Source organism: Podarcis melisellensis (assembly GCF_964234715.1).
Source record: "Podarcis melisellensis genome assembly, chromosome: 4".
Classification (NCBI taxonomy): Eukaryota; Metazoa; Chordata; class Lepidosauria; order Squamata; family Lacertidae; genus Podarcis; species Podarcis melisellensis.
The window spans coordinates 38102496-38122941 of NC_138531.1; the positions used below are offsets into that span (position 1 = coordinate 38102496).

General features: G+C 41.6%; 1 protein-coding gene across 5 annotated transcripts in view; it reads right to left on the bottom strand.

Annotated features, from left to right (window-relative positions):
- ARHGAP6 (Rho GTPase activating protein 6) overlaps positions 1-20446 on the bottom strand; it is a 184243-nt gene that overhangs the window by 87709 nt on the left and 76088 nt on the right. The window contains exon 1 of one of the 5 annotated variants that reach the window (XM_081907544.1): positions 19384-19690. The exons of the other annotated variants lie outside the window; for them this stretch is intronic. Within the exon in view, the coding sequence (XP_081763670.1) occupies positions 19384-19473 (90 nt within the window). The 5' untranslated portion in view covers positions 19474-19690. Of the gene's footprint in view, positions 1-19383; positions 19691-20446 lie in introns of those variants that run through there. 5 annotated transcript variants of the gene reach the window in all.

The following is a 20446-nucleotide window of genomic DNA, read 5'->3' on the forward strand; positions in this document are numbered from 1 at the left end:
AAATTTCTAAAATACTTGTTTAAAGGGTGTACCCTTCACCACCCAAGTCAAGCACCAAGATCAATACCTCCTAAGGATAATCTAAACAAATACTTCTCAAAATTCCTAGGAAAATTTATGGCAAATCTGTTTGCAATGGATGGGCCAATGCTTCTCTGTGCTGCTTTTCCTAAAAGGCTGATGGCAGCTGAAATAAGTTAACGAAAATTAACCTTGGAGACTGTTGTCTATTACAAGAGCATCTGAAAATAGTGTGATGAGAAAAGCAGGTTAAAAATCAGCAAACAAAAGGTAGTTGTAGCAGAAAAAACTCTTACAACCAAGCTCAATGTTTCAATTTCCCTGGAACAGTAGAAACCTCGCTTGATATTAAGTCTCGCAAAAATTACAAGCCACAAAAGATTGTGTGGTTTAGCATTGACATACAGAGTTGAAAGTTACCTGAAAAACTACAACTCTGTATATGTACCTGTTCATCCACTTAGGTCCATAGGAGAAGTCCTGTATGGCTCTGTTCTTCTTTTATACTATGTCATAATCTTGAAACATACTGAATAATAAGAAATCGAAAACAGTTGTACCTTGGTTCTTGAACAGAATACATTCCGGGAGTCCGTTCGACTTCCGGAAATGTTTGAAAACCAAGGTGCAGCTTCCAATTGGCTACAGGTGCTTCCTGCACTCAATCGGAAGCCGCACTGGAAGTTCGGCTTCCGAAAATCATTCGAAAACCCGAACACTCGCTTCCAGTTTTCAATTGTCCATAAGCCAAAACATACAAGTTCCAGGGTATTCGACAACCGAGGTACAACTGTATTTAAAATGTGGTGTGCATAAAGTCGTATAAATAGATGCAAACATCACAGAAGGCTCATCTGTATCCAAACTAACAAAGAACTCACAAAGGCCAGGCTGTACAATACCTACTATAATCATACAATAGGAAAAGAGGAGGCGAACCCAGTTTAATCTGTCCAACCAAAAAACCAATAGGTTTTTCAGCAACTTAATCTTTTTTCCATTAGGCACCAGAATTAGCTATTTTCCTCTTATCTCAAACGCAGCCTTTACAAGATAATTTTAGTTCTAACTGCTGCTTTGAACTTAGACACGAAACATTTGTGAGACCTTATACAGCTTAGTTTAGCTTTTTTTCTTCTTTTTTCCAAGAGAACTATGACCACTCCAGAGAAGCGGAACGTGATAAAATGTCTGTCTGTTACTGGTACTAGCATATGGTTTGTATATACAGAACTCCCCCTTGTGTACATAATTTCTATCTATAGAATTTTCTTAAGAACTGTTTGTACCACAAGGTTTATTTGAAAAAAAAAAGTTTAATTTAGGGAAGGGGGGGGAGAGACTTGGAATCTACAAGCAATGTGAACTAACTTATTGTAAATTAAGGTTTTTATTTCAGAACAGTATCCCTTCCCTCTCCCACCCCATACGTTTATCTACGAGGTTAATAAATGGCTATAACAATAGCTTCCATGCAACTCTGGCTTGCAAGGACACATTAACAAAGGGAAGCAGGATTCCTGAATACAGACAACCCCTATAATAAAAGTAAGCTTTTCAGAGACAAAATAATCCTTCCTGGTAACCTTTGGGTCCTGCCTCGTTTTTGCTGGCATCTTAACCAGCCTGCCTGGGTTCTGAGATTGGTGAAGGGACCCTTTCCAGTCTTGCTAGCAAGTGTTGCTCACTGTGTGTAGACCTGCACTAATGCCTTCTTGGGTATCTGTGCCCTTACTGTGGAACTTCCTTCTCTTGGAAGCACAGATGGCTCCATGATTAATGAGCTTCGATTAGCTATTTAATACACACTTGCTCATCCAGGCTTAGAATTTACTCAGGGGCACACTGGTCTTTGATCTTAACTGTATGTCCTTTACAAAGCGGATCTCACAAGTCTGAAGTCTGAATTGTTTTGGTTGAAGTCTGAAGCCTAAGTCTGCATTGTTTTTGCTCTCAATCTCATAATAATTTTGTACTGTAGTATTGTTTTGTTGTTTAACTCATGAGGATTTAAAAAGTTTTATTACTTTGTATGATGTGGGAGTTTTTTGTTTTGTTTGCTTGATACAGTTTCCAACAAAATGCGTAAACAAACAAAGTGGTGAAAAGCAGTTTATAAATGCAGGAAATAATAAATCTAGGCAGAAAACATTTGTATTAATAGAGCAGATGTGGCAATTGACCAAACAGTAGCCCTTCATCAGATGCACCAATGTGCTGGGGTGAACATTATACAATCAAGACATGCCTGTACTAGTCATGTGTGGGACCACACACTAATAATTCAGAATAAGAATTATTCTTATTTCCCAATAATATCCCTCTGGACCTAAAATAAAATACTACACATGTGTTGCTGAGCAAGTTATGAATCATTTTGATCTTTTCTCTTAAATATTTGTACTTGTGTAAAAGCCAAGCACAGCTTTTATGCAGGAAACAGTCTTTTTCATTTGCATTTTTAAGCCAAGCTGCACACATGATTAAGCAATTAGCACACATATATTTTATCTTCAAATCATTATAACAAATACCAAATAAACTTTGCATGGCATCTTTATGATACAGGTGATCATCAACAGTGCTCTGTTTACAGGTAAAAGAGGTCAATGCTACTCATAACAAAACTTACAGGAGCCCATTTCAGAATGAAGTTGAAGCAATAAGCTATTCATATTTTGAAATAAGATCAGGCATGACACTCCATTAATTTTTCCTTTGATTTCTATTATGCTTGAAAATTAACTAGAGAATGCCTGCTATAAAATGAACAGAAATCTTATTTGAAGTTAAGGAGTCTAGAAAAGCCCTTTGTTGTTAGCAGTTAGTATTTCCTTCCAAATATTTTATGACATTGGGTGAACTTGATTTTTTAAATTATTAGGCTGATTAGTTGTAGGATATATTTATTTTTTAAATCACAACATCATGCAAAGCTTCCCATCAACAACAAAAGGTCATTTATGCAGAGGCCTTTGGAGTCTACATCACTTGCTGAAAGTTCAGAGCAACCTCCACTATAAGCTAAAGCTCAAAAACAGAAGATAATACTATTTTCTACTGATTATTCCAACACATGCTGCTTATTTCTGTCAAATTTACACACTTATTTTGAATGCAATAACTATTTGTCTACTCAAGTGTTATTCAACATGACCATCAAGTCAATTTGTCTACGGACTCATGCCTGTTTTGCAATATGTATGTGGGAGTGTCTGTACTTTTCTGTGTATGAACTGACATCTCAGTCCACTTGAAGCATGTGATAAAAATAAGCTGTTCAGAAAACTTCTTGGAATAAATTAAGGTCAAAGTACCCAGTCAATATATAGTTACCACACACTCCTTTTTAATATGATCTTTCCACTTGTGGAATAATTTGTCCAACTAACTTGCTATGATGCAAAGCTGCACTTTAGCACAGTTAAGCTCAGCCCACAACATTGTGGCATCAGTGTGGTCAGATCAGTGTGGTGTCTTTTTTTGGATTTCTGTTAGAAAGTTTATTTATGCTATCCGCTTAAGGCAGCACTCCTATGCATATGGACTCAAGAGTTCCACTGAAGTCAAAAGCTGCTTATGAGCAGCAGTCTGGGCTACATTGCAGATCCTATTCTGTCTGTGCTGAGCTGGAATGGTGGCAAGAAACTGAGTAAAATAACCGTTCCTGATGAAGCAATATATAAATATGAAAGCTGCTTCCAGAAACAAAGGAATACAGTGTGCCAAACTCCATACGTAATGGGCTAAGTTAAGCAAGTCCAGGATTGGTCATAAACAAGCAATGCCTAACACCAAAATGTGCAACTAATTTCTCCTGAAATCAATACTAGACCTCTTAAATACCTGGCTTTTATTTAAAATGTGTGGCAAGTTCAAAAGCAAAGTGATTCCCATTATTACAGCAGTGACAGAATTCATCTGGTACATTAATCTTAACATTCCTCGCAAGTGACTCAGGGAAGTAGAAGAAAACATTCCCACTATCTGATCAGAGGCACGTCATGTTTCCTACACAGAAATGGCTGACAAAAAGCAATGAATGGTTGCACAACAGTACCATTTTTATTCTTGTGTTGTTAAGACAACCTCCAGCTGTTTAAGAGTTTCAATCTTCTTAAAGAAATACGTGTCCTTTTTTTTACTCAAATACAAGAACCAGCTTTCAGATAAATAATGTTAAGACCAACATAAAGCTCCTTGATGATTTATGAATATAATCAGTTATAAAAGAAGAGGTGTATATGTTCAAGGACAGAAAATAAAGCGTTTAGACTAAGAATGATATATCTGGGTTTCACATAACGTCTCTCCCCCTGGTACCACTCAGACATGCTTAATGTTAAGAGAAGGAAATACATTAGGTGAGCTCCAATAAATTCCTTACCTCATCTCCACTCCACTCCATTGTAAGCCTTTCAAAAGAAAAAGAAACTGGCGATGAAGAAACCTGAAAAACATTTTCAATATGGGTGCAATCACACCAAATCCGGAAGTGACCCAAAAAGTCACAAAAAGGGGTATGCTGGCTTTTTCAATGGTGTTTCCAACATAATATTTTATGGATTATTGTATTTTAATATTTTGCTGGAAGCCACCCAGAGTGGCTGGGGGAAACCCCAATGTGTGGGGTAATAATAATAATAATAATAATAATACATGATTTCACTGAAACGTGCAGGGCCTTGGAACCTAACCCCTGCGTAAATTGGGGGCGCGCGTTGTCTGTGCCAATCGCCAATCAGCTCAGCTGCCAAGGAGGGGCAGCATGTTCTGGGAACAGCAGACCTTTGTAGCCATGCCAGGAATGAAACTGTGGCGTGGCCTCAGCCACGCTGTATGCAGACGCATGCTGTGCTGCTGTTGGACCACACCAGGGAGGGGCTTTTTACGTCCACTGCACCCTTTCTCCAGCCTCTTCAGTTCTACAAACCCAGCATTTCTGGTTCTTTGCAGTCAGCAGGGCCTAAGCGCAGCGTGGTCGGTGGCACCTGCAGCCTTCTCTGCATGGCGAAATGTCATTTTGTCATGCCTTGAGGTGATGAGGACCCAACGGCTTTAAGCTGCAGTGGCTTTGTTTGCCTGGTGGGGAGTTGCAGGCTGAAGGCCTGAATGGAGCTGCAGCTGGGATCTTTCATTGTAGGCCCTGAGGTGTGGAGTTCTGTTGCTTTGCATCCTGGTGGGAAGGTTTTGCATGCAATTTCAGCAGAGGCCAGGCAGGCTGGTGGCTGCTTCCATCCTATTTGTGGGTCTTGGGCTATATATTCCTTGGCTTTTAGGGCATTATTTCAGATTTATGCCCCCTTCTTTTCAGCGTTTCTGTTCCCCCACCACCACCACTTCTGTTCCACCACCTGCTGGAATATCTTTGGCCCTGTTGGCTTGCCTAGCGGTCGAGCCTCTCATTTCACAGAGAGCCCTATCCTTTCTGGGCCTTTGGTTCCTAGCCCATGATCACTGAGACTTGGGGCTTCAATGTTAGACCAAGACCTTAGATTCCAGTCTTTAGGTTTAATATTGGTGGAAATATTATTTCCAGAGGTTTGCCTATTTTAACTTGCTATGCCTTCCCCAAAAGGGGTGGGGGGTAAATGTCCCAAATGAAAAGGAAAGGCCTCAAAAAGCCTCTCCCAACAAACACTCTTCTACGTCTCCACCTTGGAGGATGAGGGTCCTATTCTTGGAAGGAACCAAGGCCCCAGATGCATGCTAATGCCTAATTATGCAGCTACAAGACTTGCCAATGCAAGCTAACTGTTCTTTATTGCATTTATGAATCACTTCCTATGAAGCATCTTAAAGTGATGTCATAATACAATAGAAAGTATGCAGAAAATAATTGCTTGTATGAAAGCAACTGCATATAAACAATTTCAAATAAATACAGATACTGATTGGGGTAAAAACCCATTGCTTAGTAGGCTTGCTGGAACTCTTCAATGAAAAGACAAAAAAGGAGGGTGCCTTCCTGATATGCAACAGGTAGGTGCCACCATACTAAAGCTCTAGTTCCAACATGATAAGGGACATATGCCTAGTAATTAGTTAGCCCTTCTGGACCCCAAGTGCCCCTTGCTGCTCACTATATGGCAATCACTAGATTCTCTATCACCATCTATTTCCATCCTATCATCGGAAAAAAAGTGTAAGCTGTTTTATTATTTTATTAGAATGGTGTTCAGTGTCGCAGATTAATTAAATAAATGGGTAGTGCTGTCTGTCAACATGTTGGCTTAAAGCAAGAACAATTGAGAGAATTAAGAATGAGCCGTCCTGATTAAACACCATTCTAATAAAAATATACTTGTTACACATGGTATTGTAATAAGACTATTGAAATCTTTGGTTTCTTAGTAACAAATCCAGCTTTCTGAAAAAATTCACTGTATGTTTACATAGTACATTCCCTGTACCAAGCACATATATCACTTTCCGTAGATAAAGGTTGCATGAAATGAATACTACTACATTACTATAGGCTAAATCAGAATTTAGATTTGATTAGAAGGGAAAACTGCAATAAAATAAAATGTACTACAAGTACCCATTTGAAATCACTACATTGAAGTGGTCTCTCTCACACTCACACAAAGCATTACACTATCACACCACACCCCAGCCACTGTGCTACTAGAAATGGTGAACGTTTTTTAGTACTGCATATTGTATTAACTTAAAAATACCTGCTGACATCAAGCCAAGTTCGAAAGCTTAGAACCGGACGTGTGAACGATTTTAAACACTTTGGCTCAGTGCACAGGATGTATCAAGAAGCTTAATTATGGAAACTCTTGATAATAATACAACATAAAACTCGTTTTCAGAAAGTATGAAGCAACCAAGAGCAATTAAAACATGTAAAGATTCTCTCATATTGAGGTGAGTACTTTATTAAACAAAGCACTTAGTTTTTCATGAAATATTCGGGTGAATGTAATTGTGTTACATGTTCTTTTCTTGCACTTTTTAAAAATAAAGCTTCAGCAATCACATTTTGTGCTTATTATTCCACAGGAAATTGTGTATGCCTTTGAACACCATTGCTCTATTCAATTAAGAAACATAATTTATAATCATATTTTCCCCTTCCTAAGTATTAACAACAGTACTTAGAAAGCCACTGAACCTTGATGTTTTTTCCACAGTAACCTACAGTGTAAGTGGTGTTATCTTTATTCATATATCTCCCACGCTCCCTCATACCTTATTTTGTGCCCAGTTACTTGACTCATTTTAAAATTTCTAGACAAAAGGCATACTTTTTCTTGTGGTACACTGGTACCTCTGGTTATGTACTTAATTCGTTCCAGAGGTCCGTTCTTAACCTGAAACTGTTCTTAACCTGAAGCACCACTTTAGCTAATGGGGCCTCCTGCTGCTGCCGCGCCACCGCCGCGCGATTTCTGTTCTCATCCTGAAGCAAAGTTCTTAACCCGAGGTACTCTTTCTGGGTTAGTGGAGCTTGTAACCTGAAGCGTATGTAACCTGAAGCATATGTAACCCGAGGTACCACAGTATAACATATTACCCACGAACTAAAGAAGTATACAGGCAATTCCCATTTATGTGGTGGTTGCTTTTCGAGGCACTGTGTGTGTCAGCAGGACACGCATACAGTGGTACCTTGATCTACTAACAGTTCTGTTAACGAACGATTCGGGGAATGACCTCCGCAAAACCAGAAGTAGGTTTTCCGGCTAGCGAAATTTGCCCCGGAAGACAAACAGTGGAAGGGCACCGCCGGCAGGAGGCCTCTTTAGGGAGAGCACGCCTTGTTTAAGAACGCTTTCGGTGTAAGAACGGTCTTCCAGAATGAATTAAGTTCGTAAACGGAGGTACCACTTTAATCCAGCCCTGCTGAAATGACCTGTGCAGGACTCAAACACATGCAAATGGGGAGTTGCTTATAGATATAGTTTCTGGCAGGAATGGGCCTAAGGACACTTTGGTGGGCCAGACAGAAAGAACTTGAGGACCACATTCAGTCCCTGGGCCTGAGTTTCCCTGACCAATGTTTGCACAGGACATCAATGTTTTGACTCCGTATACAACAGCTTCACAGTATATAAGTTCATATGCTTGAAGGCTTGGAAGTCAAACCTAATTAGTGAACTATTTACCAGTGTTGATATATGGCCATCCTTCCAGTGGAACAATATGAAGAACTATTGTCCGGTGGAAGTGTTTTGCTTAAGGCCACATCTCTTAAGTCATATACGTTGTGTAAAAATGAGAGTTTTGTTTGGAATGCTTCTGTACTGGCTCTAGAAATAGTATGGTAAAAGTAGAGAGTATTTTACACGGCACTTTAATAACCATGTCTACATGTTGTTCCACATACAGTGGTACCTTGGTTCTCAAACATCATGGTACTCAAACGCCTTGGTTCTCAAATGCTGAAAACCCAGAAGTGTTCCGGTTTTTTGAAAGCCAAACGTCCGATGCGGCTTTCTGCTCTTGTTTCTGGGGCACCTGCACCAATCAGAAGCTGCGCCTTGGTTTTCAAACATTTCAAAAGTCAAACGGACTTCCAGAACAGATTAAGTTTGGTGCTTTTGTTTTTGCTATTTTGTGGTTTTGTTTTTGAGGCTTTTTCAGTTAATTTGTTTTTATGACTGTGTGGAACCCAGTTCAGCTACTCATTGATTGATTGATTGATTGATTGATTGATTGACTGATTTTGTGACTGCAGAAATGGATAAAAGCCCCCCATCCAAACAATGACTATCATCAGTACAGGTAAGGGGGGGATGTAATTTTAATTTTTATCATCTACAATACTGTCTTATTTATTTTATAGTACAGTACATTGATTATTGCTTTCATTTTATGGATCAATGGTCTTGTTAGATAGTAAAATTCATGTTAAATTGCTGTTTTAGGAGTTGTTTTTAAAAGTCTGCAACGGAGTAATCCATTTTGCGTTTCTTTCTTTGGGAAAGCATGCCTTGGTTTTGGAATGCTTTGGTTTTAGAGCGGACTTCCGGAATGGATTAAGTTTGAGAACCAAGGTACCATGGTACCAGCCTTTGCCCAACCTAGTGACAACTGGCATCAGTCCTAACAGCACAGCCATGCCAACTTGGGCTGAAGAGTTTGACCAAAACAGCTGGAGGGTAACATGCTGGCAAAGACTGCCATATACCAATATACAAATTACTCATTATCCCTCATAAAGCCAACAAGATACAGAACTCCAAGATTAACCTAATATCTCATAATATCTTATCATTTTTAAAGTGCCCAGTATTAACACAAGATGGTTTACCTTGTGTTCAAGTTCAGCCATGACGGTGCATGCCTAAAACATGGTTTTCATCTCTTTGTGCTGTTCTCTATGTTTTGTTTTAAGATACTCGTGAATTCATCTCAGGAAATAAACTAGCCAGCCAGCCAGAGAGTACATTACTGTCCACGGATGGAAGAACAGTATTCGATAAAGAAAAGACAGGGGAAAAAATCTGTAGAAGTTCTGTTAGTCCTAGGGGTGGAAGATAAGGCAGCAGAAGAAAACCATATTGTTTTTAAGTGTGGCAGAAATTCTGAGTACACTAGAGAGGAGTATTTCTCTAAAAGCAACAGGATGCAGATGGATTGTGGCTAATGTTGTATGAACCCATCTTAAAAACCAGCAGTGCACGCTGGAGCCACACTAAATGGTAATGTGAACATACTCTCACTTGACCTTGAACTCAGTGTCAAGCATTTATTGGCCTGAATTGTTGGAATTCGTGGAAATATATAAAATGTAAAGGTACCCCTGACCATCAGGTCCAGTCGTGACCAACTCTAGGGTTGCGCGCTCATCTCGCTCAAGAGGCCGGGAGCTGGCGCTTGTCCGCAGACAGCTTCCGGGTCACATGGCCAGCGTGACTAAGCCGCGGCTGGCGAACCAGCGCAGCACACAGAAACGCCGTTTACCTTCCCGCTGGGGAGCGGTCCCTATTTATCTACTTAATTTATCTACTTATCTACTTAATACACTAAATGGTAATGTGAACATACCCTCACTTGACCTTGAACTCAGTGCCAAGCATTTGTTGGCCTGAATTGTTGGAATTCGTGGAAATATATACTATGGACACAATTTTATTCTTAACAATGACCACATTTTTCAGAGTAAATTTGCAAAAATAGCATAGTTCTTGGTATCTTTGTATGGTGCTGTGGCTTTTGCTCCAATTTTCAGCTGTTCATTCTTTTTAGTCTTTCATGGATCATTTCATTCAGTGATTTATAAAGCACCTATAGCCTCAGCAATTAGTTGCACTTCTGATATAGCCTTAAAAGGTATTGTTTACATTTGTGATTCTGTGATGGTTATGTCAAGGTTGTAGGGATAGAATAATCCCTTTCCTCTCACATATCTACCCTTTCCCCCGAAAAACCAAATAATGCAAACAGAACAAAAGCTTTTCCATACTATATTCAATTTGTAAAAGTTGCAACGCAGGCTCTTCCTTTATTAATATGCAAGAAGAAAATATGTTAACTTTATAAAAGTAGTGAAGGTTTGCTTGCTTTTTACAAGCTTGACATATTCCTTGCGCGTACACACACACACACACACACACAAAATTTAAACAAGTCCTTTTAAGGCTACATAGCTTCTGCCTAAAAAAAAACCTTCATGAACTGGCTAAACCGGGATGCTAGTTTCTGCAGCACTCTTCAGTTCATTAGAAAGGCCAGTTGTGTTCAAAATGTGCACACAAATGGACATGCTTTCATACATTACTTGCCAAAATAAAGGTGGAAAGTGTGTTTCTAGCTGTTGGGAAGCTTAGAAAAGGTATCTAACAGAACTCAAAGTAAGGTTGAAACAGTGTAAAAATCCTGAGATTCAAACAGTTCATTGTCCATCTCTCACAAACACTGACAATATTTTCCTGCCAGCTACTGTCTGCACAGATTAAGTGTGTGTCATGGCAATCTTGAAAGGGGTCAGATGTGCCAAGTATTTCTCTGACCCCACATGCCACTTACAAGAGACAGCATGCCGCTGCAGCTAGAGTAGTAGATGTGGTCCTCTTGCGCAACATCCTCTCCATCTATCTGCTTCGCTCATATTTTCTAAGATGCGTGCTTATTGCCAAATTACATTTACTGCAAAAAACTATACAGTAAGAAAAAAAATCCATCATACATCCCTGGTTATTGCTGGTGTGGGAGCTCATTAATCCTTTTTGCGGGGTGGGGGGTTTATTCCATGTATTGGTTTGGTGGGTAATTTGCTAATGCCACAACCTTACTTCAGTTTACTCCTCAGCTGAGCAAAAACTAGCCATTTGGTTTCTAGTGGCCCAAACAATACGATACTATTTCCACTGAATGCTGCACGCAGAAGTGTTGTTTGAATTTCCACAGTCCAGTTCAGAGGAGCTATTACCTCAATATTACCCCACAGTACCTGTGGGGAATACTTACAGAAACTGTAAATGCATCAGTACAAGATTTTAGGTCAATACAAGAACCTTTTGACCAATAGTACAATACAAACAGTTCCAGAATGAAACATATTCATTTGGTCCTGCCGCTGCTCTCCAAAGTCATATGAAAAGAAGTACCAATACAAGGCACAGTTGAACTCTCATGCTTTCAAAGTTTATACATATATAACCTTAGATTCAAGTTGCTCATGTCTGAAGTTATATACTATGGGTCAGCAAACAAAGGTCCGTGGGCTGGATCAGGCCCAATTGCCTTCTGGATCTGGCCCGTGGACGGTTCGGGGATCACTGCGGGGGTCACCAGCACGGGCATTCTTTCCCTCTCCCTCCTCCTGGCTTCTCCCCGCCCTGCCTAGAGGAGGAAGGGGGCTGGGCTTTGTTAGTGCCAGCAGCAACAGCACTCAAGCGGCCGCCATTTTAAGCAGCCCCTCAACGGAGCCCTTTCACGCGCCACTCATTGTCTCATCCCCACCGCCAGCCCCTGCCACTCGCAAGACACAAGTAATCAGCCACCGGGGCACATGCATCTTTTCTTCTTCTTCTTCAAAATACTGGCCCCCACACAAGGTCTGAGGGACAGTGGACCGGCCCCCTGCTGAAAAAGTTTGCTGACCCCTGTTATACACCTTGCAATGCAAAACAAAAATTCACACATCTGACTGCAGTTTGATATCTGCTATGACCATAAAGACATTCCAATTACTATTCAGACAGCATGCAAAATAGTTGTGGCTCTCCTGCTCATTACATATTTCCTTGATGCAGTAGCTGAATTTCTTGTCCACACATTAATTGAGCTTTTTGCTTCATAGAGGCATAGCACACTAAGAGGCCCTATCTATGAGAAAAATTGGAATTCAATACATGGAAGAGATTAGTCATGCTGCTTTCCTGCAGGCATGGCTTACAATAAGATTAGCTTAAAGTAAATTGAGCTTGAATAATGATGGAATACTCAAGTCATTATGGCATTTTCCAGTGTCATTATCAGAGAGTACTCTCAAACGCAACACGTTTAAGAACAATTTTAAGATCTTACTCAAATAGCACACCAGCTACAAATCAAATGTGCAGTGAATAGACATAGAATACCTCTGCTATATGCACAGTTAAGTGCTCGTTTTTGTACTTCAGTTCTCTGGGTATGTTCACACCACATACAGGGCACACACCTCATGGTTGGCATATATTTGGCTTTTCACTGTCTGCATTAGAAAATGGAGACATTGTTTATCTTTCTCGTGTGGTATTTCAGCATTAAGAAACCACACCAAGCATGCAAGATTGACAGTGTGGTATAGTGGTTAAGAGTGGTAGTCTCGTAATCTGGGGAACCGGGTTCGCATCTCCGCTCCTCCACATGCAGCTGCTGGGTGACCTTGGGCCAGTCACACTTCTCTGAAGTCTCTCAGCCCCACTCACCTCACAGAGTGTTTGTTGTGGGTGAGGAAGGGAAAGGAGAATGTTCGCACCTTTGAGACTCCTTAGGGTAGTGATAAAGCAGGATATCAAATCCAAACTCTTCTTCTTCTTCAAGTGTATGTCTAGAATCTACTGTGCTCAAAACCAATTAGCAATGAAAAGCTATAAAAATGGTTCTTCCGTTTTCTCACTTCACAGGTTAAAACAGCACTGCTAAGCTGATTGATTTCCAACATTTAACACCGAAGACAACTACGGCCTCTATTAAAAAACATTCCCTATATTTGTTCCATCCTTTTTGCAAATAGGCTCCCAAATGCCAACAGCTGGTTTGAAACAGTTGTTTTCCTGATCAGAGGGGGATCAGGAAAAATATTTAATATATTTTAAAAAACTAAAACAACCTCACATTTGAAAGCATAGTCAAGGTAAGAAATCTTACCGTGTTGCAACACAGAAATATTTCTGATCTTAGCAGTGTTTGACATAAGCGAGCCCATTTATTGTCCTATTTGTTCATTCAAATCTAGTCTGGAAAATGAATTATCACAGCAGGGCGCTGTTAACCTACTTTTCACTGAATAAAGTTAATCAATATATCTGACAGTACAAAACCCAAGATTTATGCTACTTAAAGAGAACAAAAAAGGGCAAAAAGTAGTTGCTAGAGAAATACTGGCTCCCGCTGCCACAACATTATAGCTACCACTAACTGGAAAATATTCAATGCAATGGCACCAAAATGTGAAGTAAGTCTTGCTAGAATCACAGAAGGGAACACTCAGTTATTTGCAACAGCAGCTTTAAGTCTTCAAGTCTTTTATATACATCTACTACCTCAGAAGTCAGAACATTAGCTGTCAAAAAGGGAAAAAAATTATTTCCTCATTTATTTATTTGTACCCACCCATGAAATATGGGAACCGCTGAGGTCTAAATGCTTGTATTAGCAGCACTGCATTTAGCACACAAATAAATGCAGGAAATCCTTTCCACTGCACACTGCTGATAAAAGTTCTGAAGAGCAATACAGTTAATGTTCTTTTTCTAAAGACCAAGTAGCATAGAACAGGCAGAACATCTCCCTAATGGAATTTTAGGCACCAACACTTCCTTAAGACCACTGAACACAAGCCACCATGTTTACTAGAAAGGCTTTATTGTTTGAAAAGATTTGTTGTGCGTAACATACAACATAACCTGATCAAGAAATAGTTTTGTTATGGGGCAATTTAAGAACATAAAAAGGCCTTGATGATCAAAGGCCAATTTAGTTTGGCAACCTGTTCTCACAGAGACTAACTGATGTTCAGGTATGGAGATCTAGCCTATACTGTATTTTACACAGTGAGGACAGATGCCAAGAATTTTCTGAAGGACATCTTCTTGCTTCCAATACTGAACTTGATTCATTGACCATGCTGGAATCCTCTTGGCCTCCAGTAACTTTGGAATCTTCACCTCCAGTAACTTTGATGGCCAAAAGTTGTTTAGGGGATCTAAAAATTTAACTGCTTTGTCATGACTCAAACATGCATTTACCTAGTGTATGTGAGGGTAGCTGAAGTAAGCCATTGCTAGCACACTTGCAATCTTAGATACCTATTTGATTTCATTTTCCATCTTGACATCAGAGGGATGATAGTACATCTCCAGTACTAAATTATTATTGGGGACTGGTATCATCACTCATAGTGATTATGTGGAGGAGTTTGTCCTGCTTTTTGGATTCTATGCCCTCTTTGCTGTAATAGAGAGAAAGCACCTGTGCTGGCAGCTTGTGAGACCCAGACCCAGTCTTGCAGGGATGAGTCACCAATTAACACAAACAAAGCTAAAACAAAGATTCCATCCTCTTATTGCAGCTTTAACTACAAAAGCAGCTTTTTGCACTTGCTACAGTTCTCTGCAAAACAGGCATTCTGCAAGTTTCATACATAATACACATAGACATGACATTTTATGCACATTAAACACGTATCTTTTAAACAATATGCTCTTTCTTATCCTTCCAATGGCATTCATATTCAGAAATAACCATGCACTTTCAAATAGGTTCTTTCCATCGCATCAAGTTTCCCTTATATACTTTTCAAAAGTAAATACATTCAGGGACATTATTCTGTTCATTTTCTTTCCCCTACCTGCTGTTAGTCCTGCAGTGCAAAAGTTAACAGGCTGCCTGCTATTGGTCCCCTCCCCCAATAGCACTATTCCTCAGGATTCCCTGGTTTTAAGTGGAAATCTCACAACTCGCCTATGCAACATCTACTTTGGCTTTTATATTTTAGAGAAAGCATTCCTACTGAAGCCAGTAAATTCTCTACTCTAAATGAATATATGATCAAGCAATGAGCAGTAAGACCAGCCTTTCACCATCATGACTTAAATTGATATGCTGGATATCTAATGCACAGAGCACTCCTTAGAAAACGTAACACATTTGATCTTGAGAGTTGTCAAACTACATAAAGTCAACCTAACAAGTTAATCTCATGAGAACATCTACATAGTTTCTCACTCAACCACAAGACATACTCATTCACAAGTTTGTAACTGACATTTCCTCTGCACATTTCCTTTTATTTTTTTTTGGGGGGGGGGGAGGAATTTAACTACTTAATATTTTGGAACACTGTTGCAATACATGCTTCAGAAACAAAATCATCCTGCAAGAAAGAATTAGACTTCCCAAGGAACATGTTTAACACACTGATATAATTGCCACATCAGAACAGACATGTAAACATGCCGTTTATTTAAGAAAACGGTGCTAGTTTGCTCAACACTCTTTATAAACAAAATAAAGAAACAAGTGACAAAGCATTAACTGATAAAGAGGATCATAGTAGCAACCCTAAATTAAGTGGATTTCAATACAGCATTTCACATTTTTAGAAGTACTGAACTATACCTTCTACAAAATAAACATGTTGATCACAAGCCAACATAGAGCTAGGCATACCTATTCCACTGTGATTTTCATTTATTAAGAATATATTCCTCACATTTTGATTCCAAACTTTAACAAGAAATAGGGTGTACTTTAAGTGTGGTGGCCAAGACAGAATTCTGTATACTAAACTATGCCTCTCTGAAATCTACAGTAAGTGCATATATTTGCATGATTAGGACTCATCAATAATGTGACTTGATGCACAACTTAAAAGGTAACTAAACATATCAGAGACCAGGTCTAAAGAATATCACAAGAATGAACAATGTGTAGAACTGACAAGTTTTCTTTACCTTCCTGTTACCAAAGCTGTATTTCGCTAAACTTTTAACGGGTTAACTATGGGTTTATTCAGGCTTAACAAATTCCCCACAGAAGAAAACCTGTTGAGCAATACATGTAAAAGGAAAATGCTTCTCTGAAATGCAATAGCCAAGTGGATTGTATATTCTAGAGCAATGTCTTACGTCTGTACTTATCCCAATATTAATTTTATGGCTGGAGAAACATTACTTCAGAATCTGTCTACAAGAGCAGCATGAAGACAAGAAACCACAAGCTCAAGTACTGCTGGAGCAGTTCACGAAGTTAAAACATCTGTCTTCCACTTAGAGGTCAAATTAAATATCCACCTAACAGCTGAATTCCAATACTGGTTTTAAAAAGCAGAAGTTTTTCTTCAAGTGACATTTTGCACAATTACACCAGCAGAAATAGCAATAGCATGTCTTACATGCTTTAAAATGGCTTTAATATTTACATATGGCTACAGGGAACAAACAAACTGCGCAGAGATAAGGGAGTCAAGCTTTTTAAAAAACCTAGGCTACAACTGCTATGTAGGGTAGCAGAAAAGGAAGCAGTTTCTCAACTTTTCAACTTTAAGACACGAATACAATGCAATCTTGTCACATAAGAAGCTTAAGAACAGAAAAGGAGACCCTTTCTTACAATACCTTCAAGTACAAGTGATTCTTCTTCCAATGCAGTGAGATGAGAAAAGAACAAAATCTCTGTGTAACTCTGTGCTTGAAATCTCATCCTTACATTTGAAACACATTATGTAGCAATGTCTTAGTTTTACCAGTCAGGATTCAATTAAACTGTTACTGTACCGCATTGGAAGCACTGAAAGGTTGAAGCATTTAATATTTTAAATACTGCCATGTGTTTCATCATACAACTCCAATACTCTAGATCCTTCATCTAGATTATTTTTAGCATATGCTATATTATGTGTTTGCAATATTTTATAGCAGTTTCAATGTGTGAAATGATCAGCCATCTGTTTTTTTCTGAAGCAGACCACCATAATTTCATTTTTGCACAAGAAAACTCACAGGAGAAAGGCTCCACTTTGCCCCATGAATCCATGTTAGACAGGGTTTTGAACCAAAATTAAGGGCAATATGATTCACTACAAGTTCATTACACACAGCAATTGGGACATCTCAAACTTTGAGATATAGTAGCTCTTTTTCAACAAAGAACATCCAAAATCAACCACTTTAGCTTTACGCAGGTCCAACTACAGACATGTAAGTGAGCATTATTCCAGCAGAAATTATTCCTCTATACTTCTTTTAAAAACCAAAAAAACCCAACAATTATTGAATGAAATAAAATTATAGGCCAAACTAAATGACACAATTTCAGCCAAGCAACAGTGGGATCACTGCACTGAAAGGGCAAGCTGCTTGCCTTAAGTGGGGGCGTTTTCTTCACCTTCCAGACAGCTTAACTCTGCCAAAAGAGAGGAAGGGGATGGAGGTGGTCAGCTGCCTCAGTTTCTCTCTCTGCATGGGGCAGGGGGGGGTGGATTGGAATATCTGCACTGCCTACAGAGCTCTTTTTGCTGGCTCTGTCTCCCAATACATGCCATGGAACAGCACTGCCATTCAGGTGAGTCAAGACAGCAACTACCCTAACCTCTCCCTCTCTTATCTGCACCTTCATATAGAGCAGTGAGTGAAATCCTTCCTATCTGCCTACCAGAAAAATGAAGCAAGTGAGTGGGCAGAGGCTTCTCTCTCTGGGCAGCATCACTAGGCCCCCAACCCTCACCAAATCCTACGGAAAGGGGGGAGGCAGGCAGCAGTGGCTGCTTTTGCAATGTGCAGCTGCTGCCTCCTCTTGGCTTGTAAGCTCTCTCTAGAGAGGCTTGTTGGTGCCCAGATAGAGCAGCTGCCACCTCTTCTTGCTGAGTTTCTTACCTGCACTCTTGCCCTGAGCAAGATCCGGTCCTCGCAGTTTCATCGGCCAGAACAAGAGGACAGGTAAGCAACTGTAGACAGTAGCACGTGTTCTTCTGAACCAAGCACTACTCACTTATCCAATTGCCTTGGCATGCAAGCAACAGCTGTCCTGCACCACCGGACCTTGTCTGAGCAGAACAAGGTGTTGATATGCAAGGCAGAGAGCATGCACCCAGTCAAGGGGCCCAAACCCCCCACGGGCTTCTACAGCACGTCAGCACCAACTGGCCAGGGGTTGGGTGCCCAAGGGGTTCTCCTAAGACAGTGTTTCCCAACCTTGGGTCTCGAGCTGTTTTTGGACTACAACTCCTATCATCCCTAGCTAGCAAGACCAGTAGTCAGGGATCATGGGAACTGTAGTCCAAAAAACAGCTGGAGACCCAAGGTTGGGAAACACTGTCCTAAGACACTCACAGCACAGTGGCAATGGGCACTCCTATTTTTGCAAGCACCAGGTGCACACACACCCCATACACACATAACCCACCTTCACCTCCAACTACTGTATTTGACAACCTGTTCCAGAATAAAGTTGCCTCAAATAGGGAATCATGTGGCAGGAGATCTGGTCAACCACCACAGTTTTATACCATCAGCACTTGGGATGCAGGGAAGGAACTGAAGTTCAGTAGAGGAGCATATGCTATGGTGCCAAATTCAATCCCAGCTACCGGTGGGGTGGGGAAAAGGACTAGCAACAAGTACAAGAACCCCACCCCGCCCCCTAAAATGAATAATAATAAAAATGGTACGCTTGCAAAATGTAGAGCCATTACGCATGTGCGGGATGTTTGGCTTTGACTTTTTTCCCGGTCTCCAAAAGCCCTACCCAACCACCGATACCCGGAGCTGGGATCTTTCACAGTTCCTACAACGAAAGGCAGCAGGATGACTCCACTCTGGAGGACCCACCCAGAAGCCATGCTAACCATGCATGTTACACGGGGGACGAGGGACAAGCTCTCCGCGCCATGCCCGCTCTAGCCAACTTGCAGGTGAGCGCGCGGAGCAGAGGATCCCCCCCCCTTGACACTGGCGCAGGAACCACGTCGGAGGGGCGAGGGGGGGGACGGACCGCGGCACAAATTAAACTCCGCGCTTCTTCCAAGCTGCACCGTTCCCGTGACTTTGCGTGCACACACATACACCCCCCGCTCCACACCCGGAGCAGCTCCGAAGCGCGGCTTCTCCGAGGGGAGCTGGCCAGGCGCTCTTGAATCCCCGCCTCGCCCCCTTCGCCCGCTCCCGGCAGCCCGTCGAGAAAGGCGAAGGCACTCACCGCGTAGTAGAGGCAGGGCTTCACGTTCAACACGGGGGCCCCCGCCAAGGCCGGAGGGGAGCCCCCCAGATCGCCCCGGCGCTGCAGCATGGCTGGCGGGACTCTCCCTTGCCCCGCGCGCGTGTGTGTGTCTGCCTGTCTCACAATCTCTCCCTCCGTCCCTCTCACACACGCTCAAGGCGTCCCAGAGGCGGCAGCCGCTCCTCCGCCTCCCGCGGAAGCCAGCGGCGCAGCATCACCCTCGCAAACTACTTTCCCCGCCGCCGCTTCAGCCCCGCGGATCCACGACGGGGATTAAGCCAGAGCCGCGGTAGGCGAGGTTGCCGCCTCCTCGGGGCGGGGCCGCCACATCCCGCCCTCCCAGCGGCGCTTGGCTGGGACCAGTGGAGCTGGGAGAGAGGAGAAAAGGGGGCGGGGAGGAGAGGGGGCGCTCGTAAACCCCCCTCTGCTCGGCAAAGGGAAGAGCTGCCTTTCGGTCGCCGTCGTTGACAAGGCGGAGGCAGCGGCTCCACCCATAAGGCAAAGAGGATGCCTCCCTCTATATACGACGAATATGCCGTGTCTGTCTTCTAAAACGACGACAGAGCCCTCTCACTGGTGGCACCTAACTGCGCCTGTCCTCCTTCCCACTTGCAGACCATGGGTGCTGCCGCATGCACTACCAAAGAAAGAAAACACACACACACCTACCTACTCCTGATGGGCTCCTGTCACAGTGCTATTTTTGTTTCAAAGATCTTGCCCTGTTGGACACAACTTGCCCACCTAAAACAGGAACTGACTCCTAGGGGGCAAGGTCTCTTCAAATATTTTAGGGGCAGCTCCTCCAAGTTGATGGTCCCCAAAGTTGAATTGCCATTTGAATGTTGTGTATGCACACATCTTGTTATCGATTATGGGGGGGGGGCTTTCCTTCTCCCACCCAAAAAAACACGTTTGATTCAGGTTGGCACCCTTGCCACCTAGCAATATACTTTGCCTCTTCTGTGCTCCCTCTCCAGAATTTTGTTTTTTCTTCAGATGCTACCACTGAGGCCTACGAGTCCTTTCCACACTTGACCAT